The following is a 22613-nucleotide window of genomic DNA, read 5'->3' as shown; positions in this document are numbered from 1 at the left end:
ACTGAGGAGAACGCTGAAGCATTTTTTGCATGTTTATTTATGTTTTGGCCTTTGGAAGGCCGACGCCTTATGGCCCCCCCGTGGCTGCGCCTGCATCTTCTCTCCTCTCCACCTCAATGACCCCAGTCTCCTCTGATCGGTGTGTTCTCACAGCTAATACAGCCAATGAATTCATTTTATTTGGTGTATGTTTGTTTCCTCCCATTGTTTTTATCTTTGCGTGACATCATCCCAGTGAGATCCAGGTTCAGAGTCACAAATTCCGGTAATGAGAAGGGGAATGGAGCCGAAGAACGAAGGTTCCAGTGAGGTCTTAAACCTTGATGAGGTTCTGTTCGATGCCATTGACTGAGCAGCTCTAACCCCACAAACCCCCCCCTTGACGCATTCATAAAACACTGAAACATATCGACCAACTCTTGGTCTTTGTGAGTTTCACCCCGAATTCTAATCAGTTCTTCCTCTGCTGGAACTCTGAAGGATTATTCCCCAAACACGCGTGTTTTCTCTTTGCCAGACAAGCCAGAAGAGCAGCGGTCCACCGTGCCCCCGGCAAAGACATGTTCTTCACAAACTAAATACATCTTCTTTTTTGTTTTTTTTAAAGTGAGAACGAGACAAATCCAATGTGCTTGTTCTCACTAGCAGTCATTTCACGTGTGTTTACTCAGCTGAGGCAAAAGTTGGCGTCACGCAAACTGTTTTTATGCAAATCAACCAGTTCTATGCAAATGTGTTGCAGGTCCCTGTGTGTGTGTGTTGTTGGGGGGTCGGTTCTACATGATCTGGAACATGTGTACCCTCAGTTCAAAGCCTCAGGGGGTTCCTCAGTGTCATAGGAAGTGGTGAGGTAAGTGTCTTTGGCTCACAACCGCCGGATAACCGCCACGTGTCCTGACCTCATCAGCGGAGAAGAGACACTCTTGATCGGCTCGGAGGCTTTAACGACACTTACACAGCTAAAAACGTGACGTCCTGGACCTGATGAGAGACTTGTGTCTGGTGGATGAGACCATACGTTTCTGTGTGAGCGCACAAAAATTGAAAAACACAATCACGATGGAAACAGTCATGTGACCAACCTCATATTAACACATGTCTCTGTTCCTCTCTGTCTAAATTCTGTTACACGCAGTGCCAGTACTCCCATCGGTGCACAAACTAGAATTGATTTCCTAGTGTCCTGTAATTCCTGCTTCAGCCAGTTGAGGTCACTGTTTCTCACTATGACGCTTTAGCTCGTCCTGAAGTCCCCGAAAGCAGCAAATCTAACCTTTGACATCTCCGTCCTGTTGGTGGCGACCGTGAAATGTGCTCTGACATTTAACCCTTTGCAGTCAATGAGAGACACATTGATTGAGAGAAGGTCAGAGCAACGAAGACGGACGAGCGTTCGAGGCTCATTTGCATCTACATGCATCTACGCGTCAGCTGTCCAGGCCGACTTAAGTCAGCTAAAACAGAGTGAATGTGGAGAACACGTCCCTCTGGAGAGCTCTGTGACACGAACGATGACTTCAACCAGCTGTGAACTTAAGGCACGAGGAAAGCTGAGAAATATTTCCATGAAAGCTCTGGATGTTGTTCCCTTTGTCTCGTTACTTCCTCCATTTTAATTGTTTGCTCGCAACACAGTTTAGCAAGGCTGTGGAATTCCACGTCAGTAGGTCGAGCCATTGTTGAAATATCTGTACTTCCTATACGCATTGTGAACATGGGAAATATATCAGTGGGCTACAGGGGGGAGTTTAGAAGCAGCAGGGGAGGAGGCGGCTTAGAAAACATCCACGTTTTATTCCCAAATGATTCGTTTTGACTCAAAGTCATAGGAAACCTGGTTAAGGCCCTGGAGATAGAGACCCCAGGTCTCGCACCAAGATCTGGGTTATTGGATGACCAAATACAAATAATGGGGGTGGGTGGGGTCAAAACATGACTTTGCAGTTATGAAGGTCTGGATGGTCACAGCAGCCCGAAATATCCTCAGGTTATGGAAAAGAACGTCCCCATCAGACTATAGAAAATGGATGGAAAATATGACAGAAACCGAGTCATAGCAACAGACGCTGGCGAGAATTAATAATGACGGGGAGGAAGAGAGGGGAACATGGGACATGGGGCCGCCTCAGTACTACGGGCTGGTGAGAACAACAGGATATGAGTTGAGGAGATGGTATAGCTGTGATTAAATATTCAATATTTATACGATGTCCTACTTTGAATGTGTGAATTATTCTGTATTGGCATATATATATATATATATATATATATATAAGTAGGTACCAGACGGCAGGGATCCACTGTAACTGTAAAATGAAAAGAAATAAAAACTTACCAAAATAATAATTCTGTAGAGCTGTTGTTTACAAAAAATGATAACTTTCAGAGTTCTGCTAAATTTTGTGGTGAAAAATTGTTTAGAACAAGCATGTATGTTTAGTCAGCTGATTGTACTCAATTTAATCGTATAATGTAACTGAAATAAATCATTCATTCATTCAGGTTTGTAACCACTGGAGCTGTCAAACTAGGTCCTTTCATTCCAGAAACAACTGTTGGACTGTAAAGATCTTTTCATCAGACACTTTCACCTCTGGCACTCGTGACCTTGTTTAATTTCACACTACGTCAAACGTACAGCTGCCACATGCTCAGTCATCCTTTAGTTTTCCATCCTGCCTTACTCAGCCAGTCGTGCTACATGATGCTTGCTGTGGACATTACGTGGTGTGAGCGCCCCCTGTTCATCATCAGTGGCTCAGCAGGCAACAGATACAACTGCAGGTGAAACAGAGTATGCAGGTGATTTTAAGACGAAATCCATTCTAAAATGTCTGTAAACGCTCCAAGAACGTGTTCCAAGAACGTGTTCCGAGACAGTACAGAGGGCAGCTGGGCAGGAGATGTGGCTGTGTGCTGCTCTCTAGTGGAGAAATAGACGTAGTGCACAAAATGTCCTGGTTGTGCCACTGGGAGGTGACATCAGGGAGGGAGGGGCAGTTGGACGTGACATACGAAAGCTTCAATTTAAATAAAAATTACTTTTATTTTTTAAAATAAATGCATTTTTTACAGTCATACAAGCGCAGCGGGACATGCACTGCTGCTGAGGCAACAAAAAGATGGAAAAAACAAAACAAAAACACAGGCTTGGGTTTCTCTTATCTGATCATTTCTGCTGCGTTCTGAACAACACGACTCTCCTTCATGCGAACGTTATAGAATCAAACGACACCAGACTGAAAAAAATATATATATGCACGTACAATATCTGTCAGTTCTAAAAATGTGCTAAAAGGGCCACAAATGGGCGGTCAGCTACAAGTGGTAGAGACCAGAAAAGGAAAACAACAATGCTGAAACGCGACAATAAAGCAGCACGTTGCCAAGGTATCTGGTATGTTGGAAAAAAAAATATGTACTCAACATACGTCTGAGTCAAACCTGAGGTTCGACACTCGTATTAGCTTCATATATTCATATTTCATCTTCATTTGACAATACAACACGTTGACAAGAGGAGTTCCCTCATTTCTGAAAGGAACAAAAAAGACTTCTGAACCCCGTAAAAGCAGAAGAAAAACAAAACTGTACAATACTATAAAACCTGTGTTTTTACATTAGTTACAGAAAAATAATACTTCATTTACTGCTCCTTCATACCGAGGACACAGAGAAAACCAGTTTACATATTCCTTCTTCAGACTCTGTGACCTGTTGCTGGTGTGTAACGCTAGCGATGATAAAATAATACTATACGGTGTGAGACAGGACGACGCGGGGATTAGTGACTGCGTCCCTCCCGGTACGTGTGCATGCAAAGACTCTTTCGACGTGATGGATGACGAGCGCGCTCCACATCTGGCAGGGAGACTCAGCAGCACTCGGTGGTCGTCAGCTGCAGCGAGAGCGTTCCTCTGTGTGTGTGTGTGTGTGTTAAATGTAGTGTTTTTTCTGTAGCATCATGCCCCTTTAGTTTTTAGTGTTTTAGCACGCGCACACACACACACACACACACACACGTAGTGGAAAGCTGCCGAGTAAACTCTTCCAAAATGGTGAATGTTCCCTTTCATGTTGACGCTTTAAATAGTTTTAAAAACAAGTATAAAAAGGGACACAAACACCTTAAATACGTATGAACTTCCTTCCAAACCGTTCTTGTCTTTACCATACACGGACAATCCTAGTTAAACACAGCCGGGGGGTGAGGGAGGGGGGGGCACTGGTTGGGATGGACACGTGCGTCTGCAGCGAGGACGCTTCCGTCAGCTGGACGCTGTTTTCTAAACACCTAAACTATCAGCTAATGCAAGAAGAAAGGAGAAACTCCACGTCATGGAGGTGTGACCGACCGAATAAACTAACAACTAATAACCAGCTTACTTCATGAAGGGGGGGGGGGGGTGCTGCTCAAGTGCTTACGGGCGGACAGGATGGACGCACAGCGCCGCCATCGCCAGACACGTGTCCAACTGGGATAAGTGGACGTCAGCCCCCCCAGTCTGATGGGTTCTCAGAGACGGCCGCCGGTCCAGGAGCACGTTGGGGGGGTTGTAAGGTTCATCCGGGCTGCGTCCACCACATTAGTGTTTTCACAAATGACCTTGTTAGCATTAAATGCAGTTACAAACTAGAAGAATACAAACGGTGTCAGCCGCTGGTAACGGAGGTCTGCTCCGATTCCAACCGCTGAGAATAGTAGAATACAATAAAACCAGATATAGACCCCCCCGACCCCCCCACCTCGTTGACCCTGGAGGGAGGCGCCGTCACACACCCAGCCACTGGTGAGCTTATAGAACATCTCTTCATCCAGAGACTCGTTCTGGTCCTTGGCCCGTGTGGACAGGAAGATGTAGCCCCCGATGAACTCGTGGACGACTTTACAGTCGACCTCGGCACAGACGAACGACAGGCTGGGCTCGTCGGCGAACTCCACCGTCACCTGAGCACACAGAGCGTTCCTTCAGGCCTCACCAGGTCGGGACAGGAACCACCACTAGGGGTCTGATGTCTGAAGACGGCCACTTTTATCTGGTTCATGTTGGTTTTGAACGCGTCTTAGTGTGGTACAGATGTTAACAGATGTTAACAGGGACCTAAAAACAGATGAGTCCCATATCAGACATTAGACCACAACGAGGAAAGACCATAAACAGTAAATGAAGAAAAATAGAAAATGTATTTCATTGGTAAAACAAGTCCCTGAAATATTCGACAACAAGTGACACCGAATGGGGTTTGGTGGACGGACCAGGTAAAGACAGGGGGCAGCTTCAACACTCTGGAATGTTCCACAGGTTTCCTACCATCTTGATCTCCCAGTTGACGTTCCACTGCTTCATGTTGCTGAAGCGCCAGGTCTTAATGGCGTCTCCGGTGCCGGCATCCATCCGGATCAGACGGTTGTACGTGATGCCGATCAGCTCCTCCCGTTTGCCCCCCTGGAACCTGCACGGGAGCACGGAAGAACCGAGTGTCAGAGGGACACGTCCATCTAGACTCGTCGTCGTCAGAGGTTCACTGGACGAGGATCCTACTTGGCCAGGAAGTGAGTGATCCCGAACTCGGGCAGGGACTGCCACGCCTGGATGAAACGCATCTTGGCCTCGATGAGACTCATTTGGGCCACGTTCTGGTGGGCTTCGAGGATCCGGGCTGAAATCTGACAAACACACACACGTTGATATTTGAGATGTTAGAGATGTCAGAGGTGATCTGCCGACTGCCACACACTGTGACGCTCCCCTTACAAATATGAACGTCATGCACCACTAGAGGTCAGTGTTTACAGGTGGAAGGAACAAACTACTGGAGCAGTTACGCTACTTTCCTCACATAAATACCATGATACACAACGACATTCACACCAGTGGAACACAGTGATCCATCACGTCGGCTCATCTAAAACCCAAAGATGGGAGAATCTTCTAGGGAGTAAGTTACTGAGTGTTGGATTGGATCGATTTCATGCTGTGTATGAACCAACTTGTTTTATGACGTCCATTTACGTCATGTATTTGAATTATTGAGCTTGTAAAGCGACGACCGATGACAACTAGCTTTAAGAGCTTTAACATACAGCACACTCCTCCCATGTCAGCAAACACGTTCCAGCACCACGTTCAGAGCACCCAGTGACCCCAGATCCACGGAAACACGACTGGACACACAGTGGCAGACTGGAGACATGAGCTGACAGCGGTGAAGTCACGGTACATTTCACCGGTTTGTGTATTAGGTTTGGACTTTTCTAAATCAGCTACAACTATCACTGCAGGAACGAATCCATCACAGTTACATTCATATGTATGTCATTGTTATGTCGTTCAACTCACTAATGGGAGACTGATCAGCAAACAGCAAACTAATCACGTCAGGATGTAAAATGTTGTCTGTCACCACGGCTGAGCTGGTTGCAACTTTTGTGTTTTTAAAGTCAATAAAAAGCTTTAATCATCCAATGAACGTCTGTGTGGCTGTGATGGATCTGTTCAAATGACATCATGAGCTGTTACTGAAACACACTGGTCAGCTGAGATGTTTGGTTAGCTTCGATGGAGGAGCAGGGAAGCTGAGCAGGTTTGGGGATGTTGGGTTAAAACATCAAGAACAAGAACGGCGTCCATTTGCATCATTGAGTTACAACAACATAAATCCATTAACTCTGCTTGTTTGTCTTGAATAGATTCTTAAAAAGCTCTACAGTTTAAAAAAAAGACAAACATTTTGTTTTACTGTTCACTACGCCACAGCAGTTGATGTTAGAGGAGAAGTCAGATACAAACAGTGGTGAGATGTTACACAAGCATGCAGACATGGAAGTCACCCAGAGGACACACATCTCAACTTACCAAGTCCCCTGATAAAGCCTTGCTGAAGAGGGGAGGAGGGGAGGGGACAGGGACACGGAGGAATAACGGAGACGCGCACAAGGAGAGAAAAAAAAACAAAGATTCAACAGTGAGCAAGCAAATGAGACCAATGTTGAGAGGAGCTGGGGTCCAAACAGAGTGTGTGTGTGTGTGTGTGTGCGCACGCGGGGGGTGGGGGGGGCAGTAATAAGAGCAACATAATGAGCAGAGGGTTCATGCGTGTTTGGCAGAAAGAGAGAGTCGGTTGTTCACAGGTATTCAACATGATGTGCTCCACTCAGTAAGTCAGTGTAATGTTTCCTCCAGCCACAAGATGGCGCTGTGTACCAGGCAGTACAATGAATGAACGTACAGATACTGAATGTGGGGCTGTGTCGGGCTGTGTTTATTCCTGGGCGGTTAGCGTTTGTTTTCCTGTATGTAGATGTACACACTTTGGCCAGAGACCAGTTGACGTTAGTCTGAACATTCCTGAGAGCGTCTCCGCTGGGAGCTGGAAGTCTCCTCGGACCGTCCTGGCAACAGGAAGTCCAGTTGAGGGGGGTGGGGGAGTGGTCAAAGCTGACAGAGCTTTTCCCAGACACTTTTCCCGCGCTGCATTCTCAGGCACGGCTCATTTTCCTGCTTCTCCACGCCCACTGCACGAGTACACACGTAGGTGGACGCGCACACACACACACACACACACACTGTATACACACACACATGTGTGCGGAGACGCTTTCATGTTGTGCCTGGGGATAACCCCTATCTGAGTGGGTCTGAGAGCAAGACTGGAGCCAGGCCAGGAAGAACCACAAACCCAAGTGGCTGGCTGACACACACCACACACACACACACACACACACACACACACACACACACACACACACACACACACACACACACACACACACACACACACACACACACACACACACACACACACACACACACACACACACACACACACACACACACACACACACACACACACACCCCCCCCCCTACTGGGCTAATGCTCCTGTTAACTCACACACGCCTCAGACAAGCCCCTCCTTCACAGAGGCTGTTCTTTCATCCGTCCTGATACAGGTCGTGTCAGAAACAACGTGACACCTGATCAACTCATTAGAACCGAGACAAAGAGGTGATACTTTAGATCCGGTTTGATCCGGATCCTGACATAATTCTGGACACTACGATCAGGATATATTAAGGTGCTTGTGGATTTTCAGGCAATGTAAGACAACAAATGAAGATAAAAACGTGCACTGACATCAGACTGCAGCTGCTCAGTCAGTGTGAACACATTTGTTGGTCTTCAACAGTTCTATCCAGAAGAAAACACCATGAGCAAAAAACTGAATTCTGTCAGTGACTACTGAACTAAACCTGATATCAGTGTATTTCCAAATGGTCAGGGGATGTTTTATTGGTCAAGGAATCTAGTGATGAAGATAAAATAAAGTCAACTGGACCAGGACTGTCTTTTCTTCAGCGAACTGACTGTCTGGCCATGTGACAGAGCTGCTGACCGTTCAGTCCGGTTACGTCCCAACGTGTGACGTTGTGTGCGTGGCGCTTACAGGTGCAGACGGAGACCGAACAAGAGCACCCGGACACCAGCAGTCGCACATGAACGGGCCACGAACTGTGTGAGAACCACATCCGATGCAACTTTCATTGTTTCCACAAGTATCAGAGCCGCAGTTTGTAACGTGGCACACACACACACACACACACACACACACACACACACACACACACACACACACACACACACACACACACACACACACACACACACACACACACACACACACACACACACACACACACACACACACACTCATCCAGCGCTGTTAATAACCATCGACAGCACGTCTTTCTAACCATGAGTCATAACTTCTTCCACATGTCCTTTCAGTGATACACGGAGAAAAATGTCAGACACAGCTCCATCCCATCCTGTTCCACTTGCATTCATCTACTCTGAATATTTTCTTGCTCTAAAACGCTCCAGGAGATGTCAGCGTCCAAGCCCAAATCACACCATCCCCCCGAGCAACATTCCACTCTTCTGCGATGACTTCACAAAAAAGCGGACTGCATGAGGAAGCCATGGGGAGGCAGACCCCCTCCCAGCAGTCGCTTACTCAGCTGCTCCAGTGTACACACACACACATCGAGCTGATGCCTGGATGCAAACCCGCCGGCCAGTGTGTGTACAAGAGGGTTCGTTCACTGTTGGTGCTAAAATGTGACACCTGGTAGTGAAGATGCGTGCAGGGAGGTGATGATGCTGATGCTGTTGGGTTTTGGTCGTACACACTCAGATGCCGGCGGGGACTGAGAGGTTTGGACGTCGGCTGTCCTGGTTTCCCCCTTTGAACGGAGGTGGTGGGATCGGGGAGCGGAGGGAGCAGAGGGAGGCCGCATTCCATAGCGAGACAACGCTGATGCCAGAAGGCGTCCATCTGGGACGCATCAGAGGCTGCTCCGTCTCGCTCGCAACCGAGTCCTCAAACGAGTCAACAACCTCATACTAAAACACACACACACACACTCGGCCAAACGGCGACCTTCACTGAGTGTTCTCAGCCCACGCCGCTGCTGTCGTGGCTCCAAACCAGAGAGGTTCTTTCCTCCGAGGCCTTACCTGTTTATTTTTGTACTTCTTCAGATAGCGCGGGGACACCAGGCACTCTGGGTTGATGTCGGTCGTGATGGGCTCAATGAACTGAGGATCTGGGTTCATGTGCTGCATCTTTAGGAAGGACAGGATGTTCCTGGACCTCCAGGTTGTAGGAGCTGTCGGCCATGGTTTTTTCCTTTGGAGGCCAAGCGGCACGCGGCCATCCAGTGGGCATACTGCTTCTCCTGGAGTCAAACGTGGACGATCAGAAACCCGCAGGAGCAAGACGACGCCAACGGCGAACGCAGCGTTACCGTGTCACACCGAAGCCAGATCTCATTCATGCCGTCGGCCACAGGGATGAGCAGCTTGATGTTGAATTTCTGACCTGAGATGTTCACATCTGGCGTTACCTCACAACCTACACATGAAGGACACATGGCAGAGGGGAGCAAGAGGTCAAAGGTTAGACGCAGCACACCAAGTACACACGCTTGCAGCAGCAGAAAATAAGTAAATATTCCTGTGTGGGCCGGACAGGACATTGTGTGAGTTTGCACCTCGAAGGTTCATTTGGTGAGGCGGGCGTCCCATGAGCCTCTTCTTTGCTCTTGTAACAGGAAATTGTGATGTCTTTGAACGTGCACCAGTACTGCTTGTAGCCTTTCAGCGTCAGTTTTCTTAGGTCTGGGAGATCCATAAGAGACAGAGGGACATGTCAGATGGAAAATACCACTCGTTGGGAGCATTCATGGAAAACCATTAAGAAGGAAATGCCTCTTCATTTCCCCGTCCTTTCTCCCTCTTTCCATTTTATGTGACCACATCCCCAGGGACCACCTGCCTGTCAGCAGAGGCATGAAGCCAAACATAAATATGTTTTAAACCACGTTTGGACCGGTCGGCAGTTACTAAAGCTGAACTGAAAGTGAAATATGCAAATCATTTTCAGGTTTTTACACCGATACATGTACACAGTTGTGTACGTTCTCTGAAAGGTCTGAAAACCAGCTGGTCACATGTCCTGAATCCAAGGATGAAACACTTACTTGAAGACTTTGACATAGTCAGCGAGCTCAGGAATAGATGTGATGTCACCCTGCAGGGAAGGAACAGACCAAACACTGTTAGTACAAGCTTGGACATCCTTAACATAAAAAGTAGGAACATGGGGGTGAAAACCAAAACAATGACATCAGGCTCAACTAAGTTCAGACACACAGGCTAATGACAACACGTCTCAGGCTGTGTCCCAAAGGCTCCATTTCCTCTGATGAATTGGATCAACGTCACAAGTCCTGAAAGTGAAGATGGTCGAACAGTGAAAGAATCTGTAACAATCTTTGCTACAATATTCTATTCTGATACATGTCTCACCAATAAGACTGATAATTGATAACTACTACTTTCACAAATGAAGTGCAAATCGTAGGAAAACTCCTAATTTGCACCAGAATCAACCAACAGAACAGCGCTTTCGTACCAGTGCGTTGGACGTCTTTCCTCCCTCCAATGTAATCTCCAGGTCTGACAGGGCTGCGTCCACTTCATCCACCTCCTTCTCACTGTTGTTCATGTGGTTGTCTGAAGACATGATTGACAGCTTGTTGATGTGATACTGTGTAAGAGAGAGAGAGAGAGAGAGACAGAGAAACGGCCCAGATTATCACTACTGGTGCACATTTTCCAGGTGAGCATCAACTGTCCTGACTTAGATGTAGACTAAGATGTAGACATATGCACTATGTGCTTCTACACCTCCTGCCTCTGCATGTAAACACATACGGAACGTTAAGAATATAACTCAAAGTTACCAAGAGGTCAGTTTCACCATTTAAAAAAATACAACCTCCCAGTTACGACATGTTTGTACTTCTTGGAGAAAAACAACACAGAGAGACGAGACAGCTGTAGACCTTGTTGTTTCTCACACCTTGGTCATCTGTTCTGCAAATGTCCTTTAAGTTTATTATTCAAACTCCCTCCTCAAACTATTTACATGGCAGGAACTTTTATTAGTTTGAGCCTTTCTGACATTTATAGAACTCAAGTGCTGTTAATTAATACACAGTGATAAAGTTTTACACCTGGACCGAAACAAGGAGGAATGAAATGGTGTCTGCTTTCCAAACAGGGAACAGAGACAACTCCTTGTCTTCCCTCCTTGCAGAGGGATTCATAGATTTAAATACTTTCTTCACATCAAATGTCAAAAGAAATATGTGACATCTTTAGATAGAAACCAGACTATTGTGATCGATGATTCACTGGCAAGAAAGGGAAAATATGGAATATAACAAGCTATAAATCTGTCTTAACTAGGTTTACATGTGAAACTGGAGGAGGATGTTTATGTGGAGGAGGAAGGGTGAAGGAACTGTGTGTTCGCGTTAACAATTGAAACGCTGGTTTGCCAAGCTGGGGCCTTTACTGGCAAGCTAGCATGAGTCACACACGCTAAATACGACTTGTTGACAAATGGCATTTATAATGGCAGCCCAACACCAAACCCCCTCTAATATATGTACACCTGTTGAGACAGTGAGAGATGTAGAGTTAGAGTTTGACAGAGAGATGTCAGGCTTTGAGCCAGCTGGGGTTACAGAATGTGGGACAAAGGGCTCTCCGGAGCGCACCACTCTGGCTGTCGTACACACACAGCAGCAGCAGCAGCGGAGGCTGGCCGGTCGCTCCTTTGTGTTGTCATGTTAGCGACCAACAAACTGTGTAACTATTTCTGACTCCTGATTGTCTCGGTTCAACGTGTTACGAAAAGCAGCTGCCCAGGTGAGACGAGCCGTGAGCAGCGTACATACTGGACCTGGACAATCACGGCTCTTTATTTAGACTCAGTATCCACTCAACTCTGCAGATAGTGTGCCCCCACACCCCACCAACCCCGGGCCTCTTGAAACCTTAGCCAAAGCCATGAGCACATGTGGCCCCCCATCAACTACAGTAGCTAACAGACAGGTAGCGACAAGCAGCAGTCTGTACAACCACTTTGGGATTAGCGCCCCCCCCCCCACACACACACACCCTTTGAGTAAATAGGAAACCAGTTAAGTGTAATTTTAACCAAGCTGATGAATAATACCTCGGCGTGTAACAGGGTTTTATGGGAACGTGAGCAGGTCTACGAGTGAGTCGGTGTCTTGCTGGGGTGGGTGGTCTGGGCCAACGCGCTGCATCCTGTGGCCCGGGATGCTCTATAATTACCCGGGGGGTGAGGACAGAGAGGCGTCCTTCAGGTCTTGGCACCCACATTTTATGAGGGTCAGAAATAGCAGGGGCAACACCCCAGGACTTGGAGGGGGCAGAAAGGGGCTCACATCTGTATATCACTTCCACTGTTCACCACCTTCTCCTGCTTCCACGCCTTCAAATGTAGCTCTGAATAAATATTGGCATAGTTTTGCTATTACTCAGGGGACTGGTTATTAGCTGGTAATGTTTTTTTTCCATTGCTGTCTTTCATCAAGAGTGTGGATGCTTCAATATTTTCCCTCATATTTCAGATATTCAGCGTGAGAAATAATCATAAAGCGTCTAGAATGATACTAAAACGTTGCAGGATTATGTGTGATAATGACCCTCAGTCATTCTGCAACAATGAACCACAGGCAGGCTTTAGTATTCATGCTGCAGCAGAACTGGCAGCCATGGAGCTGAGTGCCGGGCTCCCAGCCCATCCAATTCATTAGACTGAGGTGGAGATGGCAAAGTGTCCACTGCTCTGTGAAAGACTGTAGCTCCACAAACTTAGACCTTGACAAAGTGATGCTGAAAGAGGACAACTAGGATCACCACACACACACACACACACACACACACACCTATGCCTCAATTCTTCCCTGCTTAACCACTTACCTTCAACTAAACGTCTTACACTACCCCTTATTCTACCTCTTCCACCCCCCCGAACAGCCTTTTCAAGTTGTGCCCCAAAGTGAGAACTAGCCAAAATGTCACAATCAGCTTGGGCCTGAGAAAAACAGACATACAAAAATAAACACTGTCTTTCTACCTGCAGGGCAGCAAACATCATCATTTCCTCCTCCGTGCACTCAATTTCCTCCAGCAGGATCGCCCACTTGGCCTGTTCGTAGAGCTGGTTCACTCGGATGGCATCATACTGTGAAGAGGTTGGTCGCAGCAGTAAACAAACTGAGTAAACACACACTTTCGTGCTACAAGGACTGAGTTGCAGACAAATGCGTAGTGAGGTTAACTGCCGTGTGTTTTTGATGACGGTCGGTGGACAAACCTTTGGGTTAAGGTCGAAGAAACTGTGGTACTTAAATCTAAGCAGCAGCACCTCGTTCTCCTTTACATCTTGTTCCATCAGAGAGCGGGACGAGTCCAACCACCTGTGCAAACGGGGAATAAACTGGTGTTATCGTTGTGGCGCTCTGCGACACTACAGCATTTATGACAGGGTCAAGTCTTCTCACCCCTGGTTGATTTTGGCTTTGTCCAGCAAGGACTGGGGCTTGTAGAGTTTAACCAGGATGTCTGGGGAGGAGATGGGCTGGCTGACAGCGAGGATGCTGGGATTGCCTTCAGACAGCGGGCTGTCCCCAAACCAGGCAGAGGTGGGTGACAGTGGGCTTCCATCTCTTGAGTCATAAGTGGGGGGTCATAGTCTTACTGTACAATCCAGGGCTAGAGTAGATGCTTCCTGTGAGCACAAAAACACCAATTAGGCCTCAATGCATCAGATAACGCTTCAAAACAAAGCATCAAGGGGGAAGGGGTGAACAAGTAAAAAAAAAAAAGCACGCACACTCGCAGCCCAGCCAGGTCAGCTAGCAGTGAAAAAACACATGTGACGACCAGCCCACACTTTGCAGATGAGTGACTTCAACACAGTTCTCCTGGAGGAGTCGATGTGGATCAGCATGCAAATGATGCACGAGAACATCAGGGTTACCCACTTACTCACAGTCAAAAAACCTGCAGGAATGCAGCGCACACAGCAAACGACTGCACAACAGGCTACAGAGAGGAGGATGGGACGAGGGATTTTCAGGAAAACACGGACAAACACACCTTCCCTAGCACCAAATGTAATAATAATTGTCTGAAGGATTTGAATGTGTCGCCAAAGTCGGCAGGACAACTCACTTCCTGACGCCTGACCCCAGATCCCTCCGTCCCCCTCTCTCCTCTTGTAGGGTCTATAGGTCAAGCAGCAACACTGGCTAAGCCACAAAATCCCTCCTAAAACCAGGAATTGGGCTCGGTTCGTGTTTGCGAGTGAGCATGTGTATGTTTGTGTTTGCGAGCTGAGGTCATGAGAACAGGGTGCAGGCTGTGGCCACCCATCCGTCGCGAAGAACTGTGTTATTCATTCGTTTCGCCGACATTTTTTTCCCCCCCGATGCCGGGTTCAGCAGGTCAGAGAGAGTACTCCCATCTCCCATAGGGTCTCTTGAGGAATCTGAGAGACTATGAACGAGGGGAAAGCTGGCAGGCCATTAAAAACACCAGCAGGCCTCTTCCATCCTGTTTACCGACTCGCAAATTCACACAGAAAGGCACAAAGAATGTTAGCACGTATTGACTCCCTAATGCTCCCACACTGGGGTTTCAGAGAGGGGGCAGATGGAGGGGGCTCAGCTAGTAAGACTAGAAATACACAATGAGAAGTTTATCAATGAGGGCATCTCCATGGATTTTTCTTAAACACATCTTCAGTGTGGGTTGTTGCTTGAACTGCACGTTCAATGTCAACGTTTAAACTCGAGCACAGCGAAACAGGCGTCGAGCAGCTGGAAGAAAGAGGGAGATTTGAGCTGATGAAGGCCAAAGCCATCGTAGTGTGACCTCTGAGAGTCAGCTGACTTCTTCTCGTTGGGTCTGGTGACTCGGCTGATAGTCCCAAAGGCTACAGATGTCATGTGACCTCAAACCTTCAGCTGCGGGGGGGGATGGGTAGGTAGGAGCAGGGGGGGTGAGGAAGCAGTGCTGAGGAGCAGAGGACAGAGGAAAGCTTACCTTTGACAGGTCCGATGTATATTACCTCAGAGGCTGATGAAAGAAAAGGAGTAACAGAAAGGAAGGCAGGAAAGGAAAGGAAAGGAAAGGAAAAGAAAGGAAAGGAAAGGAGGAAAGCAGAGGGATGGGGACAAACGTTAAGTGGGCAGATTTAAGATACTGAGAACTCGACAAGGTCCGGAAGGAAAACAGACAAGAAAAGGGGGGGAAAGGACGAGAGTGAGGAGATCTGTGGCGTCGGACAGGATGACTCAATTCACCCTCAGTACAGAAATCACCCTGGCAGGTTCGGCCGTTTCCAACCACTCATTCACCGTCCAACGTACACACAACTGAGTGAAAACCCAGGCGAGGCGTTGTTGGTGAAAGGGACCCAGCCCTGCATTCATAAACTGCATCACAAAAGTCCTGGGCGTTTGCGTCATCCTCAGTCTATGAGTTACAACGGTGATGATGGCTGAGGTGGGTGGCTGTGATCTGAGGCAACAGCTGACGTTCTCTGGGGGGGCTTACAGACAGAGGCTTTTCCAAACTGTGTTTAAAGGTTGGAGTCAGGACTTGGCAATCTGGAGATGGTGAAGTGGTTCTGGGACTGATCTCACCCTACACACACTTACATTCATTACACCAATTCCCTTATAAGCAATTCAAAAGGCACTGACTTAGTTTTATTCCCCCCGTTGAGTTCAGACAGGCTATCATGCACCTTCCTCGCCTTCTAGTCGTGGATTGAGCTCAGCGAGGCCTTGTGATTTCAATCAGGGGGACCTGAGCTGAAGGGCCAGCCCTTCCTCACATGGGACGGAATAAGAGCATTAGAGCTTGGCCATGAAAATCATCCTCAGACTGTTTGCATGTGATCTGATAGGGAGGACCTGGTGACAACAAACAGATGCTGCACATTCTTGCCAAATGAAACAGTTACACCTAAAGGAGTGAAGAGGAATGTATCTTTACCCAAAGCATGAGAGACGCACGGCCTGAAAGAAACATAATTACAGCTTTGGGTGTGAGCATTTGTTGTGCACATAAACATTTTTATCTAGTAATACACTGAGATATGGGGACACAAATCTGTATCCATATCTGCTTGACAGTAGCCAAGCTGCATGTCAGCAGGCGTGTTTCTTGACTCCTGGGGGTTAACCAACCTCACGCCGGTGGCCCAGCCGTCTTTCCACTCACATGAGAGTGCAGATATGCACTTAAGCTACATGTGGGAGCCAGCACACTGCGCAGGGGCCAGGGAACAGACTCAAATCACACAATGAGCCCCATTCACCCTGTCCAACGCTGTTAGCCCCTCTTGGTTTCCACCAAGTCTCTGACAGCAGTGCATGCAGCCCGTTTTGTTCTGCTCCCTCCCTGCTCACTTGGTTGCAACTCGTCCATCACTGGAGGAAGGAGGGGGTCGTGTAGCATGGTTTGGTTTTAAAATGGCAGCCGTGACCAACTATGTGTGGAATCTCAACCATTCTTCATCCTCCCTGCCAAGGAACCAGGGCTGGAGAGACCATGGAGCCCTCAATATCACATATTCATATTTGGTCATTACAAGCAGTACATTATCTCAGTGGTTCTCAAACCTGACGTGCATGAAAAGAACAGATGGTACCAAATTACAACCCACTGTTGAAAGAAATTATATTCTATCTTGTCTTTCTCGTCGCTCATGAACAGCTGAATATATTTGAGGTGGATTTCCAAACAGTAGCATCAACTGACCCGATCCAGGGGGTTAAAAGAGGACCCTCCAGCTCCAGATCGTCCTCCTCTGCCTCCTCCAACTTTTTCTTCTTCTTCTTGGGATCGCGCGGTTTGCGCAGTAGCGATAACTCCTCTGGATGGCGGATATCTGGAGTGAGGGTGAGGAAAGTTAATTTGATTTATCTGTCAAGTTAATAGAGGCCTGAACAGTGAACAGTGAAACAAACCTGAATTTGAGTCTCAAATGAACCAAACAACAACATGCATGAGAAGGGAGGGATACCAAGGAAGCTGCTAAACGGTGAAAGGTAACACAGGGACAGAGACGATGGCTGAGAATTGTAGACAGCTGTGCACACGAGCAGTGGAAAATTGCAAATCCCTCTTCTCGGGGGTTCCAACAAATCTCGCTTTAACTGTAATCCCCAACTCCCTCCTCCAACTATTCCTCTCACACACACCAAATTAGTTGCTGTTATTGAGCAACAGCACAGTAGAAGTGAACCAGTATGAAGAATTGATCTGTTAAAGGTGAGAAAAGGTGAGCTAGAAATAAATTGTCCACACCGCCGCGTCATCAAATGCCAATCAATCCGATACTGCGCTGGATTTAATGACTAAAACAGAGCAGCCCAGCTCCTCTCCCCTCTTTTCCTTTCCTCTCTTGGATCGGAGGCCAGGGAGCCATCACTCAGCAGCAGCTATGATTGTTAGAAGTTTGGCTTCGGAGGCGCGCCGATATCGGGGGGTGACACAGGGATAGATGCCGCCGACGTTAAAGTATATCTGGATGCATTTTTTCTTTAGAAATAGTATAACCAATGAAAGACGTTGATATAGACTAAACCAATTTAACATCTTTTACCTTTCTGCTGTAAATGTATCAGAATTTGATCCATAACGGATGAGAAGGTGATTGAAGCGGTTGTGGGGGAGTGGCAGAGGGAAGGAGAATGTCTTGGCTCAGTAAGAAAGCTTGTTTGATTTGTGTAACTAAAACAAAAGCATTCCAGGAGTTTTAAAAACTACCAGATGGGAGCTCTGCCTCACTCCTCCTCCTCCTCCACCTCCTTCTTCTTTCTCGGCTTCAGTGTAGCGGTGAAATCCCTGTGCCCTTATACAGCCATGTGAGTTGCAAGCGTGCTGCCAAGCTTTAGCCCCACTGAGCTGTGAGAGAAGCCAACACACACAGCGGAGTGTGTGTCGAACTGCGTGTACTGTGTGTGTGTGTTTCGCGGAGGCTTAGGAGAAGCATGTGGCATTTTTTCCTTCAACAATACCAGCTACTGTGTTTACCCACACACGCACATTAGTTTACTGCGTATCCATTTATCAATTGGCTCCAGGTTGACGCTTTGTACACAGACATGGATCATTCTTAACTGATTCCAGAAAGAAGACAATCAGTGTTGTAAATGTCATCAAGAAATGGTATTCTGATGGAATGGTACAGACATCGATTACCTGTGAAGGCTGTGAAGCGCCCACAGTCTACAGCATGGGAATGCTTGAGTTGTGATGAACCTTTGTGCACATGCACCCTGAGATTAATGCTGGCGGAGCAGATCTGCAAACTGCAGCGGTACGGAATAAAACCAGCTGATCACAACACAACCGCATCAAACTTGGAAACAAGGAAGCTTCGTCGTTAATATCTACTGACAGACTCAATAGTGCTGAATTACATGTTTATCGAGTTCAAAATCATGTACCAGTGGCAAAAAAGTGACCATACACACACGGCACAGAGTTGTGTGTTCGGGGGAGAAGGAGAGAAGGAGGGGAGGGTGATGATGATGAAGTGTTTACAAGAACTAGGTTCATTTCTATTTGCAGAACTGACACCTAGACAATGAGGCCTGATCCTCCATCCTGCAGACCTCAGGCAGAAACCAGGCCTGGAGCCAGCGGAGAGGGGTTGACTGAGCGCCAGCGGTGCTTGCGAAGATCTACTCCTCGGAACACATGATTCACTGCAGTGAGTAAGGCCAGCCGCAGAAGAATCACAAACGCAGTCACATTCTAATTTTATAGCCATCAGCTTCACGTACAATCATATGAAGACCCTACATGGACAAAAACTCAAGGAGTGACTTCATTCTTTCCCCTTTACTTTCTTCTTTTGCACAAGGCTTTCACATGTGACCGATCAATACATGCAATAAATGAAGAACTTGTGTTAGTGGAAAAAAAAATGATGACGATTAATCTTTTTTTTTTTTTTAACCAATTACAATCAAACCTATCACTGAGTACTGTATAAACTCTATTTTCTGCACTACCTGTGGAGAAAAAAGGATTCGATGACCTTTTATGACCGTTTGCAATGTCAGTTGGTCTGTACATCAGTCCAACAGGAGGCTAAAATGAGGTGAAAGAAAATGGTGCTCTTTTCATGAAGACTTGAACACATGTCTTGTGTTGTGACAACAGCGGCCAGCACACAGAGGAAGTCAAGCGGACCATAGGCTGTTGGTCCATGTTTCTGTTGTACCAAACCGCGACAGACGTCAAATTGCAACATAGATTGTGAACAGCTCAGCTTTCTGCCCAATCGTCCAATTCTCCTGCAATCACTTTAACTCCTCATAATCCAGTATTGTGGAGAATTGTATTTTCCAATGATATCGTGTTTTAGCTGTCCCACACATGATGGCTGACTAAAAAAAACATGCAGTACCACTTAAGTGGAGCAGGCAGACTCTTGTTACCCTTTCCTGGGAAAGCAGACTCATTTTGTGGCAGCTCAGACTCACGCTGGGACCGCAGTCATGTGTTAGTTGGTTGTGTGTTCTAGACCTCAACAATCCTGAAGGGATGCAGTGTGTGTGCATTTACTGCGTATAGGTGACTGAAGGTCGGCCCATGTCGGGTCTGAACGTCTTCACTTGACAAATGAATATTAGCCACAAGAGGCAAGTGAAACTTATGCAGTAAGATTTTTCCGTGCAACAGACCAGCATTATTTCCTAAAGCATTCCTACGGTGTTTTAACTGGCGCTACAACACAACAAACACCATAGTTCAAACATTCTTGGCACTTCAAAAGGCACACTTACATAATTGGACCGAGAAATCTCGCAACTCAAAGTGGAAAATCCCTCGTTCTTTTACTGAACAATCCCATAAGCAGAGCAGAAAGGATGTGAAAGCTGCCCGATGCATTCAGAGGTCAAACGAGTTGAAACTGAAAGGCTGTATGACATTGACGGTATCAGTCCTCTGTTAGAGCTGTCAGCTGCTATGGACACGACATGTACAGAAAATACAACAATATTTTTTCCATTTATGAAGATTTTCTGTACTTGGACCATGAGCTCATCCTTCCATGAGATGTAAAATGAAATGATTTGTCATTTTAATTTGGATGCAGTTGTTTTTGGTCATCAGCAAATATGCTTTTGTGTAACGATCTTCATCTACGTTCTGTGTTGACTTGTTACATACAGTTAGTGAATAACTGTTTGACCCAAAGAATACTACTGCTGGTACAGTGGTGGACAGACCTGTGAACTTAGATTCAAACAGGAAATGGCTTCTGTGTGACTGAAGGGCACCAGTGCAAAAAGCCCATGAAAATGAACTATGGGAAAAGACCCTTGAGTCAATGATGAGCTGCACCACGGTGAGAAAAAAAAACTCCCTCTCTCTTTTCCAGTATGTCTTCTCCTCCCTGGAGGTCTGGAGCAAAGGCCAGTTGGACATCTCTTCCTGGCCCCTCTGAGTCTCTGCAGCTCACAGTCGACAGGAAGTATGCAGAGGAAACTGTACAACGATTTCAAGGCAGACCAGCTGGAAAGCAGCTACGTCAGCTGTCTGTGTAAGAGGTTACAGTTAAGAACAATCTGATGGTGTGTCAGGATTAAACCCGGTTTTGTAAATAATAACTCTGCAAACAGTATTCCAAGCGTATCGTACTTGGGGGGCCTCTTACAGCCACCGTACAACAACTTGGCACGTGCCAACAGCAATTTGTCCTGAATTTCTGCAGGGGCCAAAATAGATTTATTACTGAGGCAGCATGTATACATTCCTAACCAGGCCAAGCCCGAGAGAAAGCTACAGGCCTGTTCCTCCACCATCTCTTAGAAATTCTTTGTATATTCACATTCAAGCGTCATTTGCTCTCTCCCTCTCCGAGTGTAACGTGTCGTAGCAGTAGACTGAAGGAAAGGAAAGCTGCCGCTGATTCTGCCGGCTGAACACAGTTCCAGTGACACGACAGGTGGATCATGACCCTGTCTGCTAGATGGATTTATATAGGTGGAGACAGTCAGGTGAAGGAAAAGTGGGTGTTAGCAGGTCAGAGGTCACAGGAGTGTGACCTCTGACTCATCTGACGGGGCAGTCTGGTGCCTGTATGTCCACCAGCAGCAAGAACTACGGTTACAAAGTCACATTATCTTTGAAAAAAAACAGTAAAAAAATAAATCCTTCCACAACTGAATTGATACAAAAACTAGCGGACAAGACTGATTTACGTTTTGTACGCACTACTGCGTCTGTGTTTTCGGAGACAGATTGATAATCTCTGTTTACTAAACATTACTGGGAGACAGATGGAGCCCTGGTTAACTTGGACTCCAGAGCACCAGTCGGGAGACGCAAGTCTGGCACGCAGCACGTGTTGGATAAACACAGTGTATTATTTATTGTAAGCATTAATACCGTAAGTAGCAGAAAAGTCAGTTTTGTAAAGTTCGATGGAGAGGAGTTCCAGGAGTAAAATCAGAAACAGGGTGCATTGCTGCCCCTGCAGACCACGTATCTGAAGCGATGGTTCCGCTCTCCAAATCTCTGTCTGAATCAGTCACACCTCAACTGGCATTTCCCCCGTGACTGCGCTCCACTCATCTCAGCTGAAAATATGGAAACCACTCGGGCTATGTTGTAAATTTAGCGCCACTTACTGAATGTTTTGCAGATGTCCGAGACCGCCTTAAAGACGCGGTCAGAGAAGTTGACCTTGACCTTCATGTGTTTCATGTTGGGCAGCTGGAGGCGGAGAAGCTTGTGCTGCGGCGTGAAGAGAAGCCGGGCATCTGCTTGAATACCGTACTTGTCTAGTGTCCAGTGGGTTTTCAGCAGCCATGTCTTCTTCTTCTCCCACCAAAGAGCATGATCGGACCAGTCCTTCTTCACGTCTGATTTGGAGAGGAAAAGAGCAGTTGATTAGATTTATTCATGATTATAACGTGATTTATTCTATACAGTGTTTTTTTTGCGTTTCCCCAGGAGGAATATATTGAAGATATGGTAGCTGCCATTTCTTTCCACTGACAGTCAAATGACCTGACCAAAAATGTCCCTCCAGGCCAGAGGATCACGTTTGGCTAGGAAGGGTCCAGACACGGTTTGTACAGGGGCGGTGAAGTCAAAGTGAGAGGGAGGGGAGCGACGAGTTGTGTGAA

At 46.9% G+C, this 22613-nt stretch overlaps 1 protein-coding gene across 1 annotated transcript; it reads right to left on the bottom strand.

Moving 5' to 3' along the window:
* Positions 1–4746: 4746 nt before the first annotated feature.
* On the bottom strand, positions 4747–22346 carry LOC144739055 (fermitin family homolog 2-like; the record flags this gene model as incomplete). The annotated part of the gene is given in 19 exon segments (XM_078622055.1): positions 4747–4948; positions 5313–5454; positions 5544–5668; positions 9520–9651; positions 9653–9688; positions 9690–9740; positions 9810–9916; positions 10056–10089; positions 10091–10175; positions 10539–10594; positions 10979–11113; positions 13523–13630; positions 13763–13865; positions 13950–14131; positions 14133–14176; positions 15496–15528; positions 15711–15724; positions 17221–17350; positions 22113–22346. Coding segments are annotated over 19 exon segments (1953 nt in total), but the record flags the coding sequence as incomplete, so codon positions are not given.
* Positions 22347–22613: the final 267 nt, after the last annotated feature.

The sequence above is a fragment of the Lampetra planeri genome, unplaced genomic scaffold (assembly GCF_965212315.1).
Source record: "Lampetra planeri unplaced genomic scaffold, kcLamPlan1.2.h2 scaffold_1279, whole genome shotgun sequence".
NCBI lineage: Eukaryota > Metazoa > Chordata > Hyperoartia > Petromyzontiformes > Petromyzontidae > Lampetra > Lampetra planeri.
Note: the sequence above shows the minus strand (reverse complement) of the source record. Positions and strands in the feature narration are given on the sequence as shown.